Source organism: Hermetia illucens, chromosome 3 (assembly GCF_905115235.1).
Source record: "Hermetia illucens chromosome 3, iHerIll2.2.curated.20191125, whole genome shotgun sequence".
NCBI lineage: Eukaryota > Metazoa > Arthropoda > Insecta > Diptera > Stratiomyidae > Hermetia > Hermetia illucens.
Genome location: NC_051851.1, coordinates 14954776 through 14982720, shown reverse-complemented (window position 1 = coordinate 14982720; position 27945 = coordinate 14954776). Strand labels below are relative to the sequence as shown.

The 27945-nt window shown below is 43.4% G+C and overlaps 2 protein-coding genes across 36 annotated transcripts in view; one reads left to right on the top strand and one right to left on the bottom strand.

Moving 5' to 3' along the window:
- Positions 1–27945, bottom strand: part of LOC119650904 (modifier of mdg4) — a 301775-nt gene that overhangs the window by 221218 nt on the left and 52612 nt on the right. Inside the window, exon 5 of one of the 34 annotated variants that reach the window (XM_038054109.1) lies at positions 7515–7928. The exons of 31 other annotated variants lie outside the window; for them this stretch is intronic. In XM_038054109.1, coding sequence (XP_037910037.1) covers positions 7639–7928 — 290 coding nt within the window. In that variant the 3' untranslated portion in view covers positions 7515–7638. Of the gene's footprint in view, positions 1–7514; positions 7929–14770; positions 15292–21954; positions 22280–27945 lie in introns of those variants that run through there. 2 more of the 34 variants (XM_038054095.1, XM_038054112.1) reach the window with 2 other exon arrangements.
- On the top strand, positions 410–1381 carry LOC119650913 (piggyBac transposable element-derived protein 4-like). 2 transcript variants are annotated; one of them, XR_005249391.1, is made up of 3 exons: positions 410–907; positions 987–1204; positions 1259–1381. XR_005249391.1 is itself a non-coding variant. In XM_038054138.1 (2 exons), the coding sequence occupies exons 1-2, from the start codon at positions 992–994 to the stop codon at positions 1316–1318; spliced, it is 273 nt and encodes a 90-aa protein (XP_037910066.1). In that variant the 5' UTR covers positions 410–991; the 3' UTR covers positions 1319–1381. The 2 variants fall into 2 exon arrangements, 1 of the variants encoding a protein (XP_037910066.1); XM_038054138.1 differs by having other exon boundaries at positions 410–1204.

Below are 27945 nucleotides of genomic sequence, written 5' to 3'. Positions count from 1 at the left end.
TCATCTTGTTTGTTACGACATTGGATGTATTTTCTTGGTTGGCCTGTCGCGGGACTTGTCACCAAGAGAGATCAGGTAGGATTTAGCATAGTGGAATAACTCCAAGTATGTATGTTTATCTCTATCCTTGATCTCAGCATTTTATTTTTGTTTTAATGAGGATAGTACAGAGTAGGTTACCTCAAACCCTCCTCCTTTACCTGGGCTTGGGACCAACGTACTATGTTAATAGCATGTCGGAGTTTAATTCAACAATTGCTAATGTATTCTTACAAACTATTAGATTTAAGATGCGGAAATAATAATCACTTGCTTCTGCTCCTTAATTCATGAGACCTGAAAGATCAGCTCTCAATACTCACTTTTCCCCTCATTTGGAAGGTCTAGAAAATAATCCTAAAGTTTACGTATCTACTCAAACTTCAGCTAGATAGATTGCACTTCTACTTCTCTACTTCTATCTTTCAACTTTTGTATTGGCTACTCTTTTAAAATACTACCCGTCTGGAGATCTAACTAGCTTCTTTTCTGTCTTTTAGATACGAAAGCATTTCATTTCATACCTGGTCAACGTAGAGCTGTTAAACTTGTTTACAACGGATACGACTTTTGTAAATTGTTAACCAATTCAAGAGGCACGAAGTGGGTGTGCGCTAAAAAGACATCCAAGAAGTGTAAAGCACGCATTCGCCTAAGAGAAAATCACCAAGTTGAAGTTTTATATGGAAAGCATAATCATGGACTGAGTAAAAAAACGTGAAGAGGCAAAGAGTAAAGCATAAGCTAATCTAAGTAGAAGCCTTCGAAAATTGATAATAAAACTGTGAAAATCAATGAAATCACGAAGTTTTGCATTCGAATTTGAAGCCTCCTTAAATGATAAGTTAAAGGTGTTAGAAATGTAAAGGTGATGGGTCCTAAAATATCGTATCTTTATCTACTTCTACGAAAATACTTGTTCTAATCAAACCATTTTTTATATTCAGATCCTATGGATGATTGTCTGACTCCTATAATGGCTGATCCAACAAAATTTCACTATATGGAACTAATCCCACCTACAAATAAAAACAGACGGCCCCGAAGGAAATGCCGACTTTGTTACAGAAATAAGAGGCGACGAGAAACAGCCTACATTTGCGCTGCCTGCCCAGATAAACCATCTTTATGTGTGCGGAATTGCTTTCGACTATATCATGAAGAGGTTTGACTTGAAAAATAAAATATTATCATAGCATGATTCTTTGTTTTTTCCTAGATCTTCCGAAAAGGTGGTTTTCTTAGGCATTCCAAGAACAAATCACAGAAATACGGATAGAACGGAATTTAGATTTGATGTAAAGCCAGATTTGTTTTTATTGTTATTATATGTGACTACGAAGTATTGGTTATCATTATTTATATTCTAACGCAAATCAGGTGAAATTTTCATGGAAATGAACTATCATCATCATCAACGGCGCAACAACCGGTATCCGGTCTAGGCCCGCCTTAATAAGAAACTCCAGACATCCCGGTTTTGCGCCAAGGTCCACAAATTCGATATCCCTAAAAGCTGTCTGGTGTCCTGACCTACGCCATCTCTCCATCATAGGCAGGGTCTGCCTCGTCTTCTTTTTCTACCATAGATATTGCCCTTATAGACTTTCCGGGCTGGATCATCCTCATCCATACGGATTAAGTGACCCGTCCACCGTAACCTATTGAGCCGGATTTTATCCACAACCGGACGGTCATGATATCGCTCATAGATTTCGTCGTTATGTAGGCTACGGACTCGTTCATCCTCACGTAGGGGGCCAAAAATTCTTCAGAGGATTCTTCTCTCGAATGTAGCCAAGAGTTGGCAATTTTTCTTGCTAAGAACTCAACTTTCCGAGGAATACATGAGGACTGGCAAGATCATTGTCTTGCCATGATGTCGATATCGTCGGTATAGGCCAGTAGTTGGGTGGACTTAAAAAGGATCGTACCCCTTGCATTTACCTCAGCATTTACCTCAGCATTACAGATCACTTTTTCCAGGACCAGGTTAAGGAGGGCGCATGATAGCGCATCCCCTTGTCGTAGACCGTTGTTGATGTCGAATGGTCTTGAGAGTGATCCTGCTGCTTTTATCTGGCCTCGCACATTGGTCAGGGTCAGCCTAGTCAGTCTTATTAATTTCGTCGGGATACCGAATTCTCTCATGGCCGTTTACAGTTTTACCCCGACTATGCTATCATAGGCGGCTTTAAAGTCGATGAACAGATGGTGCATATTCCAACAGTTTTTCCATCGCTTGCCGCAGAGAGAAAATCTGATCTGTTGCTGATTTGCCCGGAGTGAAGCCTCTTTGGTATGGGCCAATGATGTTCTGGGCGTATGGGGCTATCCGGCCTAGCAAGATAGCGGAGAATATCTTATAGATGGTACTCAGCAACGTGATACCTCTTTAATTGCTGCACTGTGTGATATCTCCCTTTTTCCTTTTTATGTATGAGACAGATATTGCCTCCCTGCCAATCGTCAGGCATTGATTCGCTGTCCCATACCTTGAGCACAAGTTGATGAACCACTTGGTGTAACTGGTCGCCTCCATATTTAACCAATTCGGCTGTAATTCCATCGGCCCCAGGCGACTTATGATTTTTTAGCCGATGAATTGCACGGACCGTTTCTCCTACACTTGGTAGTGGGAGCATTTGCCCGTCGTCTTCAGTTGGCGGGAGTTCATCAAAGTACTCAACTCATCGCTCCAATATGCCGATTCTGTCGGAAATCAGATTTGCCTCTTTGTCTCGGCAGGATGAACATCGACGTGTATCAGGCTTCATCCTGCTAGCTTGCTGGTAAAACTTGCGCGCCTGGTGGTTTGTCATTGCAGCTGCCCTGTTCCGCTTTACCGCGCAAGATGGCGGGGGAAATTTTCTGGACAGGGGACTGGGTATTCTGTCGCGAAGAAAGCAAGAAGGATCTCCGCTGAGTCGAGTGAAGCTGTTTCGGGAATTGAGAAAAAAGTGTCACTAAAGGGTAGAATTTGCTCAAGGAGCGCTTCAAAGCTTTGAAATATAGCCTCCTTGGCAAATAATTGAAGTGTAAAAAAGTTGGGCGTTTTCAAGGCCAGAAAGCGAATTCGTTCGGCGAGAAGCCGATTCATTAGCGAATAGTTCCAACCATGTTGGCGAAAAAAGCTGGGGACGACAGAGCGGCCATTTTATAGGTTCCGCAAAGAGAGCTGTTTCCAATCATGTATGGGCAGGTCGATTTTGTATAGTATCTCAATATTGTGTATTTCAACAGGAAAAGACTGATTATGAGATATACGTTATCTCCAGAAGCAAATAGTGCTGGAGTTTCTTAAATCAAAATGAGTTGTTGAAAAGATTATAAACCCAGCAGAAATTATATCGTCAAACAAACATTGCAAGGAATAACTCACAAACAAAATTGATTCAAAGATTTGTACAGAAAGATATTTCAATAGAACTCAAATTTATTTTTATAATAATTCATCTGACCATGTACGAAATCGTTCAAAGACCTTCCTTCCAAATTTCAATTCTAACCTGAACTAAAGTAGAGAAATTTTATGCGCTAAAATCCTTGCACTGGTATTACATATAATGAAATCGCTACAAAGATAGTGATAAATTTTCTTGTATATTCCCTGAAATCCTTTGAATATAATGCTCTCACTTTTTTAGTATAAAGTGATTAAATATTTAGAAGACCATAAAAATAATAAGGAATATGCAACACCAACTGTACGATACAAGGAAATTTAAATCATTTATTAATGTTGAAAACTGAATTACAAAACCATGCCATTTATATTTTTTCAAATTCAATCTAGAAAAAACTTTAACTCTTTTTCACCGATCACTATCTAAATTTTTTCACTTCTTCGATTGCTCCGCCAGCTTCGTAACTTTCACTCCGGTACTCACGGGTAGGCGAGCCACTCAGGCGGGTGAGCTCCATGGTGACTTACATCATTCTCGTGCAGACATCGGGCGAATCCTTGCTAATCAACTTGCGTCTCCACACTACCCCACCCCCAGCTGATACCGTGCTTCAGCGACAAACTCGATTCCTGGACCGCTAATTTTAGGGGCGCAGCTCAAATCTCACGCGCCGTACACCCTTTCTCCCCGAAACCTCAGCCCCGGAGACAAAAGGCTTTAACCTGGACACGGAGACCTTCTTGGGCCTGCCACCGATGTCAAGCCTAAAGAAGTGCTCCCCTCTGTTCAGCACTTCATATGTTCATGTCCTCATATAGTGGTTGCAAGGATTTCCGGGAAGCATCCACGCGAACCAAGACGTGTGTGCAGACATCCAAGTCCTTGGGGGTATTAGCCCTCGTCGAAGAATGAAGGGATGGCGGGGCGATTCTAATCTTGCCACGGTGTCCCAGAGCAAACGCAAAAACCCAGTGGTGGAAAGGGTCGACTTGGTATCGAACACAAGATTTCGCAAGACAGAGTGGATGAACCTCTGAAAAGTTTGCACCGCATTGCACAGACCAAAAGGCGTGATGTCGAAGAGTCCGAAGGATGTGCATGTTGCCGTTTACGGAATATATTCTAGAGTAACAGGGATTTGATGATACGCCTTGGCTACGTCCAAGGTCGTGAAAACACGGCAGTCAGTGAGGTTGTGCGCAAAGTCGTGGATGAGTGGTATGGGATAGTGGTCTGGAATGGTCTGAGTATCGCCACATGGCCTGCCTTCACCGTTGGACTTTGGATAGACTACTTTCGGTAGTTATGTTGCTGTATTTTTTAAGAAACTCAGGAACGACTAGCAGTAGAACAGGTGGCAAGTTTTCCTGACGATTTGAGCAAAATTACGGGATCCATAAGAGAACTATTCTGCAAATCCACTAGCAACGCATAGTGGCCTAGAAAGTCTGCGCAAAATATGCGACTGGGTCCGTCAAAGTCCCAGGCTTACGTCGACTTACTTGTAGCCGTAAGTGTATATGATTGAAGAATTTGCCGCCGCTATGATGCGACACGACTATTCGATCACTCATTTCGGTTGGCGGACCGTGAACGAGGTCGGGACCTACCACCTGAACGCAAAGCCTCAATCGTTGCCGCTAGTTTGAAGACTGTAGCTGTGAGGGTTGCCACCGTCTGCTGAAGCCCGTGGCTTCCCGCGACACTTCACTGACAACGGGGCGCGCGTGCACTTCGCCAATTTTGTCTTGAGTCGGTTCGGCGAACGGTCGCCTAAGGTGAGCTTCGTCAGCAAGCGACTTTAACCCCGCTACCTGCAGATAGACAAGCCACTCAGGTCAGGTGGGTGAGTGCCCCCCTCCCCCCCCCCCCTTGAAGAGAAAAGGAAGAGAGGGCCACTCGCAGCGTAGATGCCTGAATCGGCTCAGAGCTAATCCTTGCCCGTCCTTCCCGCACGCGTTAGGATTTTTGCGATTTAGTTCCTTCCTTTATTAGGCCTTTTGCAAAGGAACTTTTAGTGGTATTGTGGCGCGGCAGTGGTCATCACTGACCAGGGAATGCAATTTGAATCCACCCTTTTCTCGGAGTTAGGCAAACTCCTGGGTTTTAAACGCCAGCGGACTACGGCATACCACCCGCAATCCAATGGGATGCTAGAACGTTGGCACCGGACGCTGAAAGCCGCCATTATGGCATGCGACGACCCGTCCTGGACTCAAGTCTTGCCTCTCGTCCTACTCGGCCTACGTACAACCTGCCGAGAGGAATTTGCTGCCAGCCCCGCGGAGCTGGTATACGGGGAGAACCCAAGACTCCCAAGCGAACCGGTTTTCGACAAGAGATCGGGTCTCACGGAGTCGGGGTTGGTGCGTCTGCTGAGGGACAATCTCCGACGCATCAAAGCGCCACCACCCACTCGACACTCGCCCATACCTGCTTGTTCGCCCAAGGAACTGGACACATGCACGCACGTGCTGATCAGGACGGATGCCGTCCGGAAGCCGCTGCAGCCTCCATATGAGGGCCCGTACCGCGTTCTCGAGAGAGGAGAACATTTCTTCCAGCTCGACATCGGTGGACACAGGAGGGCGGTCTCTTTGTCTAGGCTGAAACCCGTGTGCGCCCCGAAGCAGCGTCGTGTCCGCTTTGTGGATTAACGGGGGACGAAGTTCCGGGATCCGTCGCCGAAACCCCCTAGGTTTCGTCTGGGGGCGGAGTGATGTGGCGCGGCAGGATCTGCAGCATTCGAAATTTTTTCGAATGTTGCGGGTGCGGACGGGTAGATGGCGCGGAACTCTCCACTCACTCATTTTAGAGCGCACCAGGGGAGTGGAGAATTAGCGGTGGAAAAATGCCGTTGGTTGGGACAGTAAGGACCGCATGGAAATAAGCCGGTCTCTTCTGTTTCCAACCGCGGCGGTGAACACAACATAAAAAAAAAGTAAAAGTATATGTAATACATTGTGATACGTAAAGTAACAAAGAAGAAAATCCGATTTGTACCGGTTTAAAGATAAGCATCTCAACGCGATTGACGACAACAAAAACTGTTAAAATACATTTAAATTGGCAAACATAGTCAGCAGTGACTTTTCAATTTTTTGCATTGAATTTGTGAAGATAATAATCGTTCCAACAGTATCAACCTGCATCGAGACTACACGTCTCCATTAGAGTAATTTACCTCGGGCGGGTTTAGTTTTTTTCTTGACTATGGGAACAGGGAGATAATATTTGAGAACCCAGGACCCCGGCTCTCATCTAACTGAACTGCTAGCATTCGGGTTAGTTCCAGCACGTGCCATCCGGTTCCATATATTATCTCGCGGGGAGTTTGGTGAGTTGACAGCCTTGGTGCCAAGGTGATGTAACGCCTGACTCTCATCGTAACAATATGTTCGCTAAGGCTAAGACGAGACCAAACAGGTTTCACTCCGGTACTATTGGCCACGAAATTCACGGAAGTTCTAGATTTATTACTCTGTTTTGCATCCCTTAGACATGTATGTATTTTCAGATCATTGATATGGTACCAGCTCATAGACTAACTCATTCAAATCTATGAGGAAATAGCAAGGCAAAGAGCATTAGTAGAATTGAATCTTATCACGCCTTCTAATTCTTGAATCACCATACATCTGTTTGGTAGGAGATATAAAATTAGCCTCGGTGGGTAGTGCGTCCATCAAAGCATCTTCGATTTTTCTATTACTTCTTTTTGGCTGCTGAAAGGCACTCCCCATAGTGTTTTTTTTTTTTTGACTCGATTGAATAGCAAGAATTCGTAGGGAAATCAAATCAGGTGAAATCGGTGGCTGTTGAATAGTATTCGTTGATGTTTGCACGTGCCTTAATACTGACGATGATTGTGCAAAAGTGCGTTATCATGATCCACGAGTTGCCCTTTGACTTACGAATAGAATAAAATAGTAAATTTGAACACAAATGAAGTAATTTATCTGTGTATCTTTATACAATTGCAATCAATTTTATAAATATGTCAGGTACATTCTACAAAAGTTATCGTGTTAAGAAGAGAGTAACTTCTAGAGTTTATCCTACATTCATTAGATCTTTGGTTTTGTCAGTAAAATTTAAGTAAACAATATTTCTTCATTTTCCTTTGAAAATTAACAAGATTTAGGACAGTTTCCCAATATCACAATATTGGTTCTAGCATTTCTTATTGGCGTTATTCAAAGGGATCTTTTGTAATGAGTGACTTTTTCCTCAATACATCAAGAGGCGGTTTGTGAGTATGGTTGCTATGTCTCAAATAAATCATGGATTCATCTAGAGTCGTCTTCATTCGAACTGAACATGCTGATGAATACTTCGCTGAACACAGCCAATATTTGAATTCACGTCGCGAACGTTCATAATTGAAAATGTTTCGGCCATAAACTAGTTGCGGATAGCCCTTGTTACTTCGTACATATTGTGATGGATTTTTCACCCAAGCTCCAACGACTATTTGATCATCTGAAAGAGATTTCAAAAATAAGATACACGCAATATTGTTGATCTCTAGGTTAGTAGCCAAGTGATGTAATGAGTATAGAATAGTAATTTTAAACAAAAAAGAGAGAAACAAAGCTAAAAATGGTATAATAAGAAATGAAGGACTATTTCGATGAAAAGTTTTAAATTAAAATTTATTAAGGAAATTTAATAAAATATTTTTGTTCTTTTTAAGATTTTGTGTAAAACAAAACCTTATTAAAATCGATTCAATGTCTGTCTGTCTGTCTGTCACACGCATTTTTCTCCAAAACGGCTAAACCGATCCGAACGAAATTTGATAGACAGATGGGAACTATAAAATCCCACGCATACAGCGAGTGGCATAAATTTAGGTGGAGTTTAAAGGGGGGCTCCCCATACATGCAAAGGGGGGATTCAAAAATTTTTTTCACCGGATATAGTTGTGTAGGGTATCAAATGAAAGGTCTTGATTTGTACTTTCCGACTGACATTTGTTTTGGCATAAATTGCAAAGTGCGTGAGTAAGGAGTCAAAATGTACTCACTTGAAGTGAGACAGGACTCGTTTTCGGAAACTACCTAACCTAAAAATCAAAAAAAAATCAGGGTGGTGCGCCTAGATGAAATCTAGGCCTCAAAATATGTCCCATTCCGATATCTGCTCAAATAAACTTACTAATAGTATATTACCACTTTTTAGAAATTTACTGAAAAACCCCCCTTAAATTCATCTCAGGACTTCCGAATTTTGTACCAGAATAGAGGATAATATTTCGTATAAACATGCTAAATTTCGGGAATATCTAGCAATTAACGCCAAAGTTATAGCAATTTCGCGCGAATTTACTGCTTCCAAAGCCATGCAAATCAGATGCTGACGTCATAATTACCCGGAATAATTGACATTCGCGTGAAATATTAAAGTCGCATTTATGGAGAATCTACTTATCTGTAGCCCTTTTTAAGATTTTGTGTAAAACACTTATGTGAAATCTAATCTTCTTGAGATGTTCCATTCCGGTATCTGCTCAAAAAATTTACTAATAGCATATTATCAACTTTTAGAAATTGACTAAAAAACTCCTCTTAAGTTCATCCTAAGTTTACGACATAGAGGACAGCCTCGTGCATACACATGCCAAGTTTCATGAAAATCCAACTATTAATGGGAAAGTTATAGCAGTTCAAACTTATCAATTTCGTGCTAATTAATAACATTCTAAGCCATACAAATAAGATGCTGACGTCATAATTAACGAGAATAATTGAAATTCGAGTGAAATATTAAAATTCCATTCAAGAAGAATCTAATTCTCCCTAGCCCTTTTTTATATTTGATGCTAGTTAAATTGTTTTCATTCGCTAATAATATTAAACTCAGAGCGTGAAGCGTATGAGTTTGACCATTATCAACACAGGGCTTTCCATCAAATGATTTATTTAAATCGCTTTCTAGAAAATAGAGGGCAATGGAATTTTTAGCTATATTACACGGAGCTGTCGTGCTCTCGTCGCTCCTCACATCTTTTTCTTTTTCTTCAGCCTTCGGTTCACAAGCGGGCTCGGCTCGTGGTGATAGGTTTCGTCATTTTATTTTATCAAATGCTTGATCAGGATGTAATCTCGAGACCTTTAAATCCCCATTCAGCGTATCAAGCCACTATTGTTTCGGCCCGCTTTTTGGCTGCTTACCATTGCTTTGGATGTTCTGACCAATACTGGTTGTTGAATTCTCGTTAGCGTGAATTACGTGACCACACCATCGAAAACGCCTCTCTTGCAATTTTTCCACGATCGGTGCAAACCCATATCGATCGCGGATATTCTCATTTCAGACGTAATCAAAACGTGTCACGCCACCAGTGCAATGCAACATCTTAGTCCTCATTACTGCAAGACGCCGTTCATTGTCCTTTATAGTCGGCCAACACTTAGAACTATAGAGAGCAGCAGACGGACGACATTGCAGTAAATTTTAGATTTGGGACATGCGCTGATACGTCGATCACAAAGAACACCAGTTGGGGAATGCCATTTCATCCAGGTTGCATTAATGCGTGAAACAATTTCATTACGCAGTTCTCCATTGGCTGATAGCATTGACTCGAGATATTTAAATCGCTGAGTTCTGGCAATGGCAGTAACCTGCCCTTCGAGATATTTAAACCGCTCAGTTCTGGCAATGGCAGTTACCTGCCCAGAACTGAGCGATTTCAATAACTCGGGTCAATGCTATAAGCCAATGAAGAACTACGTTATGCTCCTCACATAGGGAAACACAAAACCCTTTATACCTGAAGCGTCAAGCTTCCGGTTTTCCGACTTGTTTTACTTATTGCATTGTTGTTCGTTTTGGTATAGGTGGATGCAACCATCAGAAATTGATAATGCCAAATTTTTAAGATTTTCAAAATTTTCAGCCACTTCTTTTATGCTTCTTAATCTTTAAAATATTTTTCATCATAAACAATATCGAAGATTTATTTCTAGACATTTTCCACTGAATCCAAGTCTGGACTCCTAGCTAGCCAGGTCAAAGTACAACAATCATTTTCATTCAATCAAGTAAACTTGAGAACAGAAATTCTAGCATTATTATCTGAAATGCTAGGTTCTTGTCGCCCATGACTGTCTCTCATTCCAGCTTGATGAAATTTGTTTAGCTATTAACTGAACTAATTAGGCGGTGAACTATGATTTTGCCAGTAGATATGATCAAACCATGACTAATTCCCTGCGGAGTTGACAGCAATTCCGCTCCATATCAGATTCTTCACCTATCTAAGGACATTAGATATCTAAAATTTCTTCTGATTAGAAAAACAGTTTTTTTTTGTAGAAGTATTTCTCTGGATTACTTTTGCACCATCTCTACTCGCTTTGTTTCATGCACTTTTGACACTATAACGGGATTATCTTGTCTTTTTATCTTTTTAAGCGCATAATGTATCTTTCAACTCAATTACCTATCCACTTGGTGGTTTTTCTGCTTAAATTTCCTTGCATTTTGATACTTGTTACTCGTTCTGCTGCTTTATTGTTCTACTCTTTTAATACGACTTCTCTCTCTACTGGTGAAAGCTAGTGACTTTTCAACTGTCCTCTTTTCTTTACTTGGATCAGTATTTACTATATAATAAATCCTTGTTCTCGGTAAATTAAACATTTTGGATATAACTGAGCTATTTTAGTAAATTTGCTATAGCTCCAGTATTTTGAGTTTTTCTAAATGCATTTACAGCAAACAAGTCAAAGGGTTGTATAGGTCTCAGGGCGAAACGTGGATCCGTACCCACGATGAAGCATAAAACCTGAGAAACGCCTGCTGAACCAACACCAACAGCTCTACTACCAAACCCTATCTCCACCTCCACGTGGTGACCATTGGGAGCTCTTTCTTAACGAAAAGCTGCAGACAGAGAAGAATGAAGGCGACTCTCCGGCGCCTAAAAACGGGACAAATTGTACCAACCGGACCTCCAGGTTGGGGGTTGGGAAGGGCTGACAACCCTACATGGAAAACCGAAGTTACGAAGCCACAACAGGAGCCTCGGACTGGATGGATTTTACAACGACGAACCCGGCAACGACAAAGGAATAACGATACGTGGGCCTCTCCAGACGGGACCACTTTCAACCAAATTGACCACGTGCTGATTGAACGCCGCCACCCCTCACCCTTGATAAATGTCAGAACATATAAGGGGGCCAATATAGACTCGGATCATTATCTTGTTGGCATTGTGCTCCGAGCTCGAATAACAACACCACCCAGAATCCCCTCTGACAATCAGGTAAATGTTAACACTGAACCCATCCACAACACAGCCCTCCGCAACACCTATAAGAGGGAAATGGATGCCGCAATAACCGCAGTCAACAGAGATCCTGAAGATGAAGCATCAACAAATGATCTTCACAATCCTCTAAAGAACGTTATCATAAATACGGCTACAAGCATACTTGGCCCCAGTCGTAAAAAAGTCGGAACGGCTGATTTGACGATGAATGTAAGCTAGCAACGGAACGGAACAATGCTGCATTCTCAAAGAACGCGGGCACGCATAGAGACTTATCACGAACTGCGGCGAGCGAAGAAGCTACTTCACAGAAAGAAAAAAGAAGCCTGGGAGAACCAACAGGTCTGTCAACTAGAAAAGTACAAGGAGCAACCGCACCAGGCGCGCAAGTTTTACCAACAAGTGAGCAGGATGAAGCCTTACACACCTCGATGGTGATCCTGCCGAGACAAAGAGGGAAATCTGATTTCCGACAAAATGGGCATATTGGAGCGATGGGTGGAGTAATTTGATGAACTACTGAACAACCAGAACATCGGCGAGTTGGAGGTCCCGCCAACTGAAGACAACAGCCAAAAACTGTCACCACTAAGTATAGAAGAAACAGTCCGTGGAATTCATCGGCTTAAAAATCATAAGTCGCCAGGAGCCGATGGAATTATAGCCGAATTGGTTAAATATGGAGGCGACCAATTGGTCAACCAAGTGGTTCATCAACTAGTGCTCAAGATGTGGGACAGCGAATCAATGCCTGACAATTGGCAACGAGGCATTATCTGTCTCATACATATCACACAGTGCAGCAATTATAGAGGTGTCACGCTGCTGAGTACCATCTATAAGATATTCTCAGCAATCTAGCTAGGCCGGATAGCCCCATACGCCCAGAACATCATTGGTCCATACCAAAGATGCTTCACTCCAGGTAAATCAGCAACAGATCAAATTTTCTCTGTGCGGCAAGCGATGGAAAAACTATTGGAATATGGACATCAGTTGCACCATCTTTTCATCGATTTTAAAGCCGGCTATGATAGCATAGCCAGGATAAAACTGTACACGGCCATGGGAGAATTCTTTATCCCGACGAAATGGATAAGTCTGACCCTGACCAATGTGCGAGGCCAGATGAAAGCAGCGGGATCACTCTCGAGACCATTCGACATCAACAACGGTCTACGCCAAGGGGATACCCTATCGTGCGTCCCCTTTAATCTGGGCCTAGAGAAAGTGATCTGTGATGCTGAGGTAGTTGCAAGAAGTACGATCCTCTTTAAGTCCACCCAACTATGGGCGTATGCCGGACGTACAAACTGACTTCATCCAGATTGAGTAGACGGCATTGACCCGAGATCTTGGGCTGCACATCAATGAAGGCAAGACAAAATATATGGTGGCAACGTCAACACCAAAAATCAACCTACCAACAACATCAAACCGCACTGGTCAAACGGGAGAAATAAAGATTGGAGACAACAACTTTGAGGCCGTTGAAAATTTCTCCTATTTAGGGTCGAAATCACAACCGATAATAGCTAGGACGATGAAATCCGCGCAGGGTTGTTGACAACGAACAGAGCCTATTTCAGCTTACAAAAACTGTTCCGCTCGAAACGTCTCACCATAGAATCAAAGCTTTTACTGTACAAGACAATGATCTTGCCAGTCATCATGTATTCCTCGGAAACTTGGGTTCTTAGCAAGATAAATTGCCAACTATTGGCAACGTTCGGCATAGGTCAGGACGCCAAACAGCTTTTAGGGATATCGAATTGGTGGACTCGACGCAAAACCGGGATGTCTGGAGTTCCTTATTAAGACAGGCCTATACCGGATACCGGTTGTTGCGCCGTTGATGATGATGAATGTCCCTGTTTAAACTACAAGCTCCAGCTTTGAGTCAAAATAGATTGAGTTTACTAGCTCTGTTATAAATTTATCAAGCTTTGGTTAGCAGTCATGGCAACCGTTTCACTAAGCTCATCAAGTAGAAGAACAACCAAGCTCCTCTCCAGTCAGTTTATCCAGAACCATTAGATGAACTAGCAGCACTACTCGCTGTAGGTACAGCTGAAATAATAGCTTGAATTTGTTTCGCAAGATATGAATCAGGACATTAAAATCAACACATAGCTGTGCTGTGGGACACAGATATATCACCAGTGTACAAGCACAAAGACAATTATAACATCACAAGCAATAAAAAGACCCAATTAGCCATGACAACATATCCTTACAAGTGCTGGAGAACTGGCAGAGGCCGTATTTGACAAGAATCCGTTGAAGGCAATGGCTTTGCGATGATGGGGATGTTTCAAATTTTCTTTTTTTTTTTTTGGTGTTATGAAGAATTCAGAATCTGTTGGCTCCTTTTCAGAAGTTAATCGTTTTGTAATTTTTGATTTTTGGATTATGATCTCTATTTTCGATAAGTGATTCTTGATTTTGGAGGCTTTTCACTAGGTTTTGTATTATTGGCTCTCAGACGCTTAGCGAATTAGAATTGATATAAAGGTGAAGCGATTTGAACGTTCATAGTTTCCGGCAATCAGCGCGGATTGATCACTTAGGAGTGAAAAGTTAATGGTTCCTCCAGACATTTGATTGCGATGTACTCGACGGGGATTGGATGTTCATTTGTATCCGATGGCTGAAGCAAAGTGGTTACGGAGAGATGGAGAGCTCACGTTCCTTTCTGATATTCAAACTAGGTCCGTTGTGTCGGGGTTTGCCTGCGGACCAAATCATAGCTCCAAAATCTGGAAGGAGGAGGAATTTACTGTCAGCGGTAGTATATGTTTATTGCTATTTAATTAATCTCTAACACTTACCGGTTTTGATCGATTTTGCAAATTGCGCAAGTTGAAGGCGAATTTTAAAGTGTCTACGTTCGCGCAATAAATATCTTACAATAAAAAAAGGAAAATACTTTCTTTCGCAGGTATCACTATATTGCTAGCAATTTTAACAATTCCAATATGAAATCAAATGGTTTCGAGAATCTTGAACAAAATTAGTAAAACATCAAATTCGGGAAAACTAAATTATTTTACTAACTTTTATAAGGTTACTAACTTAAACAAAACTACCACTAATTATGCAACTTCTTAAAACAACTCTGACAAATCCAATTGCCTCCCGGGCAAGCAGGACAAAATGTGCTAATTTTCATTAATTTCATTTTGAAATTTTTACACGAACTCGTCTTAATGCATTCCACACAGAATCCTTTCAATCGTGCCATTTGCAGTAGTACCAACATGTGCCCGTCGCTTGCCTTGCAGATAATATTTTCAGGTGGTATCGAGCTCAAACTGTTCGTTAGTTTGATGGGTTTTTTGAAAGCGATAGCTTCCAATGGATTGAGTTTTTGCGGAGACGTTTGCTTCTTAGCATCCATGACTGCTGATTGGTCCGCGTCTGTTAGATCGACCGTGCATTCGACTGTATATCTGCTTATTTGTTGGAGCGGTCTCAGCTGGATGGAAGACGGCGATTTATGTTTTCCTAATGTAGTATCTTTCTTTTTGCTCTCAGCAGTGGTTAATAACTCAGCTGTATCTGAAAAAAAGTTGAAGTTTTAATATGGGAATAACTAATGTTGTTAGATATTAATATTTGTGTGAAAAACTAAAATTAGACGCTTAAACTAAATTCTAACACCACTCTTTAGTCAACGGCTCCACATGACATTAATCGTGGATCCATCACTAGAACCAGAACCAGAAGGATGCGTGTTAGGATATACTGATGTCTTCTACACCGCTGGCTCAAAGACAGAAAATGGTTCTGAAACAGGAGTCTACCTCTCCAATAAAAACGAGAAGAGGGCTTTTCCTTTGGGACCATACACAACGGTCTTTCAAGCTAAAGTGTATGCGATCCTAAAGACTGCAACCTGGATGATTGACAAGTGGTTGAAGGGCAGGCGCATCGCAACCTGCATTGAGGGTGTTTAGTAGTACTTTGATCACTTCAAAAATCGTTCAGGAATGTAGAAACCGGTTGGATTCTGTTTCTAGATTCAATACGGTGGATTTACTCTGGGTACCGGATCATTGTGGGGTAGAGGGAAGTGAAATCTCGGATGCCTTAGCAAAAGAGGCTTCAACTTTCCCCATGCCAGGGCCGGAACCAGCAGTTGGGGTGTCGGTAGCATTGGCTGATGCTACTATCAAGAACTGGGAACAAGCTTCCCATAATGACAGGTGGCGAAGCCTTAATGCTGCTACACAGACCAAACTCTTCCTGTCAGAACCAAACAAACATATTGCAAAGTTTATCCTGTCGAAAAGCAGGAAGACTTCCAGAAGTATTGTGGGCATTCTGACTGGCCATACTTCACCAGCTGGGTATATGTCCAGAATAGGAATTATCCAAGATGATACGTGTCCATCCTGCAATGAGGAAGCGGAACCCGAGGAACATTTTCTATGTGAATTCCCCGCCTATGGACGCATCAGACATCAGATTTTTGGTGTTGCAGCGGATAGCATCACATCCACTAAAGGAAATCCTGCGATACATAAACGAATTCTGAGTGCTCAGAGGCTTTGCCTCTCCCCCACCTGAAACACACACACAAGTGGACAGCGGAAGGTGAGAGCTGTTCAAAGCGATGTGAGAACAAATAGAGAAAGCGGAGCTGTACGCTTCAGATATAAAAGCTTTTATCTTTCCCTATGTGACGAACTTTGAATGTTCACAGTGGAAAAGACAAAAACTGGTGTTATTGCCTAAACCAGACAAGCCACCAGGGGACCCAGCATCCTATCGGCCTATCTGTTTGTTGGAAACTATGGGGAAGATGTTCGAGCGCATCATCTACAATAGATTGATCCTAATTGTGGAAGAGGGGAATGGTCCTGCGGATGAACAATATACGTTCCGGAAAGCTCGTCCTACTGTTGACGCGGTGAGAAAAGTGATGGACTTGGCTCGAAAAGCAATACTTTCTGGCAAGTGTTGTGCCATGATGACGCTGGATGTAAAAAATGCATTCAACTCCGCCAACTGGGACTGAATTAAGGAGTCATTGGCCAGAATTAATGCACCTGGTTATTTGACTAAGTTAATCGAGAGTTACCTGTCGGACAGAGCTCTCTACTGCGAGACGGACGATGGGCTCAATAAATACATCATTACAGCGGGGGTACCACAAGTTTCGGTGTTAGGCCCTCTGTTCTAGAACGTGATGTATAACGGGGTGCTCTTGCTTCCCGGAGCAGAGGAGGCCACGTTGATCGGTTTTGCAGATGACCTGGCCATAGTGATTGTTGCAAAACTCCCGGAGGATGTGGAGGAATACGCCACCGAGTCGGTCATGGCTGTAAGGTCCTGGCTTGAGGGGGCCGGACTGAGGCTGGCAGAGGAAAAGACGGGGACAATCCTCATTACAACTCGCCGGAAAAGAAATACGATCAGTCTGCGGGTTGGAAGCCATATGATCGTTTCATAGCCGACCAGCAAATACCTCGGTGTGACTCTTGATGCCAGGCTAAGTTTCAAAGGGCATATATCGTACGCCTGTGAAAAGCTGCAAAGGCCACCACGCCCCTTGCCAGGATGATACCGAACGTAGGTGGGCCAAAACAGTGTAGCACGCTGCTGATAGCTGGGGTCGTGCGGTCCATATTGTTGTAAGCGTCGCTTGTGTGGGCGGAGACTTTGGAAAAAGTACAGAACTGGAGGAAGATTAATTCATTTCGAACTAGTTGGGATGATGCAGTGTTTTGAATCGCATGGGTGGTCCTAACCTGTTAGCGAGAGAGATGCGATGTTTGTATGGACGAAAGCAGGCGGGTTCATCAGGAACGGAAGCAGATCATCGGCGAACGGCAAGAGAGGAGTCACATAGACTCTGGTAACGATGGTGGGACGAGTCGTTGCAGGGTCGGTGGACATACAAGCTTATCCCTGAAATTAGGGAATGGCTTTACCGACGACACGGGGAGGTGAACTATCATTTCACGCAGTTTCTCACTGGACACGGTAGTTGCTACCGAACGTATCTGCATCGTATCGGTGTGGATGATTCCCCGAAATGTTACAGATGTTGTGGGATCGCAGAGGACCAAGAGCATGTGCTGTTTGAGTGCCCGAGATTCCAGAAGGAGAGAAGAACCCTTAGCGAGCCCCTGGGTGTCGCCATGAGCCCCCAAAACTTAATCCGGGAAATGCTCAGGTCGGAGGCAAACTGGACTTCGGTCATCCACACAATTGTGCGGATACAAACCCAACTCCTGAGAGAAGCACCCACATGACTGAAAAGAGTACACATATCAAGAAAGATACAGCGTTGGTGTAGGGAGGGGAGATTGAGGGTGGTCGTGAATAGAACATCCAACTGTAAGAGAGCACAGTCCAACGGAAATGAAACAGAGGTAAACACTTTAAGGTCGTTTGCGTAAAGCACATACGGACAGGTGAGGATGGAGGCGAGGTCATTGATAAAAAACAGGAAGAGTAACGGGCCAAGTATACAGAACACCAAAGGAAGGAGAGAAGGAACGAAATGAGTAACCGTGAAAAGAAACTTTGCAAGAACGGTATGAGAGATAGGAGGAAAGCCAGGAGATGGCTGAGGGAGGGAATTCTAGTAATAAAAGTTTAGAGAGGAGAATGTTATGGTCAACGATATCAAAGGGTTTAGAGAAATTGGTATAAATAGAATGTACTTCCTGTCGTGAATTAAAGCATTTAGCAACGAAGTTGGTAAAAACCAGAAGGTTTGAAGCCATAGATCTATGTTTCACGAGACCATGCCGCTCTTTGACAATAAGGTGACCGAAGTGAGCGGTCAACCAGTCGTTGACGTATCTTTCCAGAATTTTGGAGCAAGAGGAGAGAAGAGAAATGGGGCGGTAGTTCACAGCAACAGAAAGGTCTTCACTCTTGAGAATAGAAATGATAAGGTCCTCTTTCCAGGAATGGGGAAAGTAGCATTCTTCTAGACTTTTGTTGCAAATACTCAGGGGGAGGGAAATGTGTTTTCTACAGTTAAGGCGGAAAAGGTTATGAAGTGCATCGGGGCCAGGTCCGACATTGGGGTCAAGTTTACCAATGAGGAACTCAACCAAGGAAGGTGTAAGGAGAGGAATGGCCAGAGATTCGGAGCAGTCTGCAGTTATGAGAGGTGTAGAGAGTGAAGGGCTCGAGGAAGCCCTGAGGAAGCACTGACGAGAAGTAGGTGCAGAGAAGGTCGGGGAATGTTGTGGGCACTTGGCAACGGATTCAGCAAACGAGAATTGCGAGCGTTTGACCAAAAGGGTTTTAAGTTACCGCGGGCAAGGACGGCTTCGACCCTCAATAAGTACCTTTTACGTGCTTTTCTAACCATATATCTATACAGCCAGCACCTAATCCGCTTCGGTGTTTCAGTCAAACTTAGAACAATATCTTGGCAAATATATGCACACCACTCTACACCACATCAAGATACTGTTGATTTTACAACCTGAAAAACAAGTGAGAGAGTCATCATCATCATCAACGGGGCAACAACCGGTATCCGGTCTAGGCCTGCCTTAATAAGGAACTCCAGCCACCCCGATTTTGCGCAGAGGTCCACCAATTCGATATCCCTAAAAGCTGTCTGGCGTCCTAACCTACGCCATCGTTCCATCTCAGGCAAGGTCTGTCTCGTCTTCTTTTTCTACCATAGATATTGCCCTTATAGACTTTCCGGGCTGGATCATCCTCATCCATACGGATTAAGTGACCCGCCCACCGTAACCTATTGAGCCGGAGATAGAAACTGAACAAAAAGTAAGGACAAAAATAGAGCGGAATCTGGAAAAAGCGTTTGAGCGCATATACTATATGACCTTACATTCCTCCGTACGGTGTCTTGTAAACCACATTTGCTTGTTTGAGACGCGGGCCTGGGTTTTTGAGAAGAATTTTCCCACATTGTGCGGAATTCTGTAGCATATTTTTTGTCAATGAAATCTTGTAGGATTCTCCCCAATCTTTCTGAGATACGTGGCATATTGTTGATGGGGATTTAATCGTTGGGGGTGGAAGCTGGAAAATTTCTATTACAAATGCAGTCACGTACACTAAAACCATGGAATAAATAAGAGCAAATACCAATGAAGATACGCAGAACACAAATGCGATCTCAACTGCCTGAAGTAATCTTTTTTGTCCCGTGAAAATTCAAAGCTTGCCTAGGCAGTTTCACCTCCTGTGTATAGTCATCTTGCCAGGGAGTAAAAACGTAACTGACAGGGAGGTGATTTGACAATGAGACATGTCCAAATGTTCAACATTTAAGGCCCACTGGGAACGACACGACATAACACAATATTACCTGGAGGAGGAGACAGTCCATTCGAATGTCCGTACTTGTTTCAGACATCACAAAGCAAAATATCTTCTTTTTCTTCAGCCTTTGTCCCGTTTACAAGCGGGGTCGGCTCGCCGTGATCGGTTTCGCCATTTGGCCAGATGTCTTCATCTCGATCAGACAAATGTTTCCATCTGAATTGGACTTCTGCAGTTGCACTGTACATACTAATAAACAATTGCCACTTATAAAATACATATGTAGATGAATTGGGAAATCATCATGTTGGCTTACTAGGAAAACGCTTGTATTCTATCTGTGTTGTGTCGTTCCCAGTTGGTGTTAGCCAATTTGTTGCGTCGTTTTCAATGGGCGCTCTGTCGTGTCGTTGAAAACAGACGCGCTTTACCGCGTTCTACACTGAAAAGCATGGATTCTCTCTCTTGTATGGAGAAAACGGAGCAAGGCTATGTTATCGCAATTGAAATGAAAAAATATCCGCTACACTTGGGCTGCAGAGAAGTCGCTGATAATGAGGAGGCTGAGGGACTGGCTCGCCGAGGGTCTGAATCCACAATGGTGGGGCCAGAACCAGCTTTTGGAATCCGCCCATCCGCTGTTAAGTCTACTCTGAAGGGTGAACTTGCAAGGAATCACGCAGCCGAGTGCAGGTGAAAATCCTTGTGAAAGAGCCCGGGGTCATTAAAGCGGCATTTTTGTTGTCCCTTAAGAAGTGGGAGATGAAAACCCTAGTACCGCTTTTATTGGGACACTGCTCCTTAAACTATCATATGGGAAAGATTGGGGTGGTGGTTTCGGCTATGTGCAGCCAATGTGAGGAGGAGGAGACGGCCATGCACTTTTTATAACGAAGATACCTTGGCAAGGTTTTCTTCAATGAAGAATCAGCACACTCTCTGCCTCTGAAGAATGTTCACAGATTTGCTAAAACCCGCGAACGCCGTAGGCGGGAAACCATTGAATAGGCGATTTACGGGGATAGTACAATGGTCCTAACAATGGCTTGAGTGCTTGGAGTTGCGGCTTCCTCCCAGTAAACGAAACTAACTAACTAACTGGGCTGCAGACGGGGGAGGAACACTTTTCTTAAGTAACTGGAGTTCCCAAATAGCCAGGCACACAGAACAAAATCCTTTGACGCTTATCGCCTAAAATAGAAACCCTCTCACTCTCAGCTTTTGTTTAAACTTTTTATTAGCAACCCAAGCTAATTACGGAAAGTTTTGTCACCAGCATATTTTGCTATGCTGGCAGCGGCGAAATTTGTTGTTAAGGATGCTGGGTGTCCTGAGTCCGCACTCACTTGGTGACTGACCGGACCACTTGGGAAGCAACTTACTTCCTCTTTTGTAGTCCAAGGACTACTTTTTTTGGGTTAAACACCCAAGTTTTCAAAAAAGAGCGAAAAAGTTGACTGACGGTTTCGTCCAGGGCAGCGGCAACTCATCAGACGCTGCCTCACCTCTGGCCCCATCTGCCGTTACTTTCGGTCACGCTCCCAGAGCGATGAGTTGCATCTGCCCTGGACGAAACCATCAGTCAACTTTTTCGTTCTTTTTTTTAGTGAAACTTGCATCGTAACTTGACATCGGATACCAGCCAACTCAGCTGTGAATGGGTACCTGAGTCAAATGAGGGCAGTAATCACGGATGAGCGCAATGCTGACCACATTGCCTCCTACAAGGAACTGTAATCCTATAGTCTACGATTCTACTGTTGAATGAAGTGCTCTAGACACACATCGTGTGGTACTGATTATCGAAACCTTAATGAAGTCGCCGCCAAAGGAAAATAAAGAAAGTTGACAGTAATTATTGTTAAATGAAACAAAAATTTTACAATGAACTATTTTCTTTATTGAATCAAAAAAATATGGTCTGTGAAAGTCATGGTTTGGTGGGAATGGCAAGGTTAATTCGTCTTAAATTTTCTGTTGCAAGCATTAGGCGATCGGAATTAACCATCATCAGCTTCTGTCCACAATTTTGGCTGATATAATTTATCACCCAACGGCTCATGATTATGTTCGCCTTTAATGTCAAGCCATTCTTTACCACGAGTTTTAATTACAACTTTGCATCGTGTTCTCTTATAAAATGAGCATTTCCAATAAACACAGTTCCCCGGCCCAGCTTTAGCTATTCCAGAAAATGTGTGATTATCGTATACAAGTTGACCGCGCTTGTTATAAGTCAACTCAGGAAGAATCTTAATAGTTTCTAATTTATGAGACACACCTGAAAGGAATGGAAAGTAATTTGTTAATATTGGAAAAAGCTGCGAGTAATCTTGTGAAAATCAACTAATCCACAATATCATGAAACAAAAGAGCAGACATTATTTCCAGATTGTATATTTATCATAGTATATTTCTAGGATTTTGTAAATATACATTTATGAAAAAGTAGCAGCTTATTATAAGGCGACCTGATCTGATGTAGGACAGTTATTATTACGTATTTTATTAATGTGAAGGGCCATGGCAAAGCCCGCGATGAAATTTTCCCTTTCTCAAAGTGTGACCCCATTAGCATTTTCGGCTGCTGATCAACACATCTACTGGTATCTGGGCCATATGCCAATGTAGTTCCTCATTCAAAACTGTCTCGATCAAAGAGCCCTGATGACACAAAGGAGATACAAATTTATGAAAGGCCTGGAACTTTGGAGTAGCAGTGCTGCCCCCATATAGTAATACAGAGAGATCATTGATGCTGCGTTAGAAAGCAGCGAAGGGGGACTTAGCGCTATCTATACGTGGTATGACATTAAGTTCGAAGAAGAAACAACGCTGCCTGGAGATACAAATTGTTGGATGCGATCGAAATGTTGTCCATTAATAGAAATAAGAAGAGTCGGCACCCAGTCAGACTGTTGGTATTTATCCTCAGTCTGGCTCTGATTGCCTACTTTTCCTAATCCAGGGTCTCAGACTAAGGATAATGACTTGTGAGAGAGAGCAAGCAGATGCCTCTACAAAAATCTTATTTGTTTGATCCACTTTTCTACATTACAGAAAAAAATTGAACAAATAAAAACCAATTAGCCGGGCAGCCGCAAAATGCAGGGCCTCCTCAATCTCTGGCTGCATATAGTCAAGGCCAACACGCCGATTTCCTCCATGTGGTAATTCAAGAAGCAATGTCCGGGTGTAAGCCCTCCTAGGGTTTCGTGTCCTCCTGCTTAAACTATAATAAATTGTAAGTCTAGCGGACCCAGTTTCTTTCATTAAAACTCCCAACTGTAACATGAGTATAAATTCTGCTATTCAGGGGTATGAGCTTTTACGACTTCCTTGGCAAATCAGTTTACCAACTACCCTATGGGCCAGTTCCCCGTGCAGACCGCGGTAATCTTGAATGCATTTGCCCGCGTCTGGCACAAGAGCTCTCGTGATTGGGCTATATTATAAGCGGGCCAAATTCTCCTTAACTTGGCATAGCTCATAAGTCTTCGCCATCTAAGGCCCGCGGCTGCCACGTAGTGCGAGTAGACTCCGCCCCTGACAACCGCCAACGCAACACCGAAGGGCTGCCAAGAGCAGAGCCTCGCCTGGCCAATCCATCAGCCCGCTCACCCCTCTCTATTTTCCTATGCCCGGGAACCCAGAGGAGGGTGACCTTGCGCGTGCCGCCCAGACGATTCAGCGCGTCTCTGCACTGCCCCACCAGCCTGGAAGATGCCGTCGCTGAGTACAAAGCCTTGATGGCCGCTTGGCTGTCGGTCAGAATGACTATGTTACGCTTGGGGCTCGAATCTCGCTCCAGCCATCGGCAGCCTTCCAATATCGCTAGTACTTCTGCTTGGCATACACTGGCGAAACTTGGCAGACCATACGACTTGGATACAGTATGTGTATTCGAGAAAACCCCCGCGTCGACTCCATAGGCCATCTTTGATCCATCGGTAAAGAATACTGAATCATAACCCTGCAACACGCCGCCGGTCTTCCACTTTGCCTTGGTTGGAAAGTCCACAGCAAAGTTTCTCGTGAAGTTCAGCTTGCGTATGGCATAATGCCCAGATTTCCCAAGGTATTTCAGCATCCGGACCCACGTAGTCTGACGGCACTGCACGCTGCAACGTCAACGTCTTCAGTAGGACGATTCTTTTTCTTGGTACGAAGTCTTTGTAGATCACGCGTTTAGAATCGAAAAACACGATCAGCATCGTTTTGAGGCTTGATTTGCCCATTCTCACCTTATTGGATTTCGGGGACAGTGAGATGTGCCACTTGGAACTTTGGCATTTGGTCTCCGGTTGGCATTTGTACCGATAATCCCTTTGACTAAGAAATAGCTTTCCGCACGCAACTCAAACGCGACAATTATCAAATTTTTGTGATTGTCAGTCAACAATTTGGAAACCAACTTGGCATGGTTATGCACAATTATTTTTAGCAGGTTAAGAGTTTTGATAATCATCAGAACATTCAATCCACAATCAAAAATAGAAAGTTCGCACACACGGAGTCCATTGTTGTTGGTTATGGGTGATCCAGAGCGAGGTACGTCGTCCATCTTAGTTCATCCGGCAGTTCTTAAGCGCATTCAAACATCTCGAAACTTACGGAGAATAAGATAAACTAATTCCCCGAATCTTGTCTAGTAACTAATCTTAATAAGGCTTTTATTAGCACAAAACATGTCGTGTGTCGTTGTTCAATTGGCGAATTCATGTCACATGCACGAAACAAGGCTTTACAGAAACGGTTTCAATTTTTCGTAGCAAGCTGATCGGAATACCACTGTAAGGCTAAGTGCCGATTTACACGTTCAGTCTGGCACCAATCATTACATTCCAATGACGCCAAATTAACCACGAAACATGTAACGAATCGGACTGACGAATATTTAAATATCACGGGGGAATACAATCTGTCAGTCTGGTCAGAATATTTAGCATTGTTTGCTTCATTCCCCTGTCAATCACTATTTGTAATGAGCAGTACTACTCAGCCGCCTCTTGGGGGGCAGAGCTCTATAAGTCTTAACTAAGCATATAAAATCACCCAGTCATTCATCAGTTTCTCGTAGTGACCAACCCTAGCTACGACTAATAAGAGCGCCGCATCGAAAATAATTGCATGACATTCCAACACATCGCACCCCGTGGAACAAAACGAACAAAACAAATACGTGTCTGCACGCTAAATGTTGGTACCCTAACTGGAAAGACCGAAAAGCTCGCAAGAGCCCTGCGGAAAAGGCGCATTGATATCTGCGCACTGCAAGAAACCCGATGGTCTGATGTCAAAAGCAGCAACATTGAACGAGAACACGGTAAAAATGGCTATAAACTTCTCTATTTTGGTAGCCCACACATTCAATATGGTGTTGGCATTGGCATCTCAGAGGGCTTCCGTGATGCCATTAAAGAAGTCGAACGATTTGATGATCGGCTGATGAAGCTCATCATTATATCAGCTGATCGCACTATTCACTTCTTCACCGCGTACACACCACAGACAGAGAAAGATGCCCTTTGACAACTTCTCGATGAAAAGACTTGTCGCGTGCCTGCTGATGACTATATCACCATTGCCGACGACCATAATGGTCATGTGGGTTAGAAGGCAGACGGTAACAAGTGCCATCGGAGAAAGGGGTTTGGAGCGCGCAATGAGGGTGGTGAGCGTATAATCGATTTTGCGGACACACATGACCTAGTACTTATGAGCACATGGTTCATCAAACGATTGTCTCATCTTCCTACATTTTATAGTGGGAACAGTAAAACGCCAATCGACTATATTCTCATAAGACGCCGACATTTCACCATTGTCACTGATTGCAAAGCCCTTCCCTATGAGACTATCGCACCTCAACATCGGCCGTTGATTGCCGTCCTGCGAATTAAGCCACCGATAATATGGCGTGAGGAACGCACTGGCTTGCGGCACATTAAATGGTGGCGATTTCGTGAGAAAAAAGAAGAAATGATCTCACCACGCGATTACCGACCATTACAAATGTGGAAGAATCGTGGAACCAAATGAAAGACACGATCCACAAAGCGGCCTCTGCAACCATCGGGGTTACCAAGCCGGATGAGCGGTACATCAACCGAGATACTTGGCTTTGGAATGACGATGTTTAAATGAAGGTCTGTGAAAAGAAACGCCTATACCACAAATTTCTCGATAATAAAACACCGTCCGATTGGTAAATTTTAAAGAATGCCAACCGGAAAGTAAAGAAAGCGGTCGCTGTCACCCGTGGCCCTCTGAGAGCATATACTCCAGGAGAATTCTTGAAGGATGTGTTCTCGGCCCGGTTATATGCGGTTGGTCTCCTAGTGGGAGTTTCGTGGTGATTGTTGCTATGCCTACATCGTGGTCAGAGCTCCTCGGAGCTCAAGCATGGAGTTGCGATGTACAACCCAGGTGCCGTACCCCTTAGTTGCGGCAGAGGTATTAGAAAGGCCTTGTATCCACTGGTATGAATGCTGAGCCTGCACTGATTATAAACCAGTACCGCTGTGCCAGTCATAGCGGGGCTCTGATTGTGTTCACAAAATTAATTCGTGTCCGAAGAGGACCGTGGTATTATTCCTACACGGCAGGTCCTCACGTTAAACCTCCAAGACTTTCATGTCAGCGCAAATTAAGTCGAGGAGGCAATAAAACGAATGAAATTGGCGAAAGCCTCATGACCTGACGACATCGCATCTGAGCTCTGGAAAGCGAAGAGCTGGGAACCAACACTGTGGCTCAGGGAATTCTTTAATCGGATTATTCAGGAAGGAAGAACACCATTTGGCAGGCAAAAAAGTTTCACTGTTCCAATATGGAAAAAAAGGTGGTCCAGCAGAATGTTCAAATTTCCGTCGATCCGGTTACTTTCCCATACCATCAAGATTTTTGAACGTATTCGTGTCAACCCTATTCACGAAGTCGTTGAAATAACCGTGAATCAAGCCGGATTTGTCAAAAACTGCGGAACTAATGACACAATACACACTGCGCGGTTATTCATGGAGAAACACCGTGAGAAGCATCTCCCTCTTTACATTGCATTTCTGGACCTTTAACTCATCTAGTATGCTTTACGACAACACTTGGTGCCAGAAGAACTCGTGCACTGGGTTCAATCGCTCTATCACGATCCGAAAAATAAAGTTCGAAGTATGACGGGTGTATGAAAACCTCTTCGTATCTCTGTTGATGTTCATCAAGAAAGCGCCCTCTCGCCACTCCTCTTTGTTCTTGTTATGGACACCGTCACACGGGACATCCAACGTCCACCGCACTACACACTGCTTTATGCCGATGATGTTTTCCTAGCATTTAATAGCAAAAATGATCTTGAACAACTTGTCCAAAAATGGAATGATCGCCTCATGCAACACGGTCTCAGATTGAATCTGAATATAACTGAATTTTTGACGACCGATCCCCATGAAACAGACACAATCACTGTCAGCGGTAGTGATCTGCCCAGAACTGAGCGATTTAAATATTTCGGGTCAGCGCTATCAGCCAATGGAGAACTGTGTTATGCAATTGCTACACGTATTAACGCAACCTGGATAAAGTGGCTTTCCACAACTGGTGTTCTTTTTGATTGCAGTCTCAACAAACGTCTCAAATCGAAAATTTACCGGAATGTCGTCCGTCCTCTCGCCCTCTATGGTTCTGAGTGTTGGCTGACTATGAAAGACAATGAACGGGGTCTTGTGGTAATGAAGACGAAGATGTTGCGTTGAACTAGTGGCGTGAGATGTTTTGATTACATCCGAAATGAGGATACCCGCGATCGTTATGGGGTTGCACCCATCGTGGACAAATTGCGAGAGAGGCATCTTCGATGGTATGGTCACGCAATTCGTCCTAACGAGAATTCACTTGCCAAGATTGGTCTGAACATCGAAGTAATGGTAAAGGACCAAAAGGCAGGCCGAA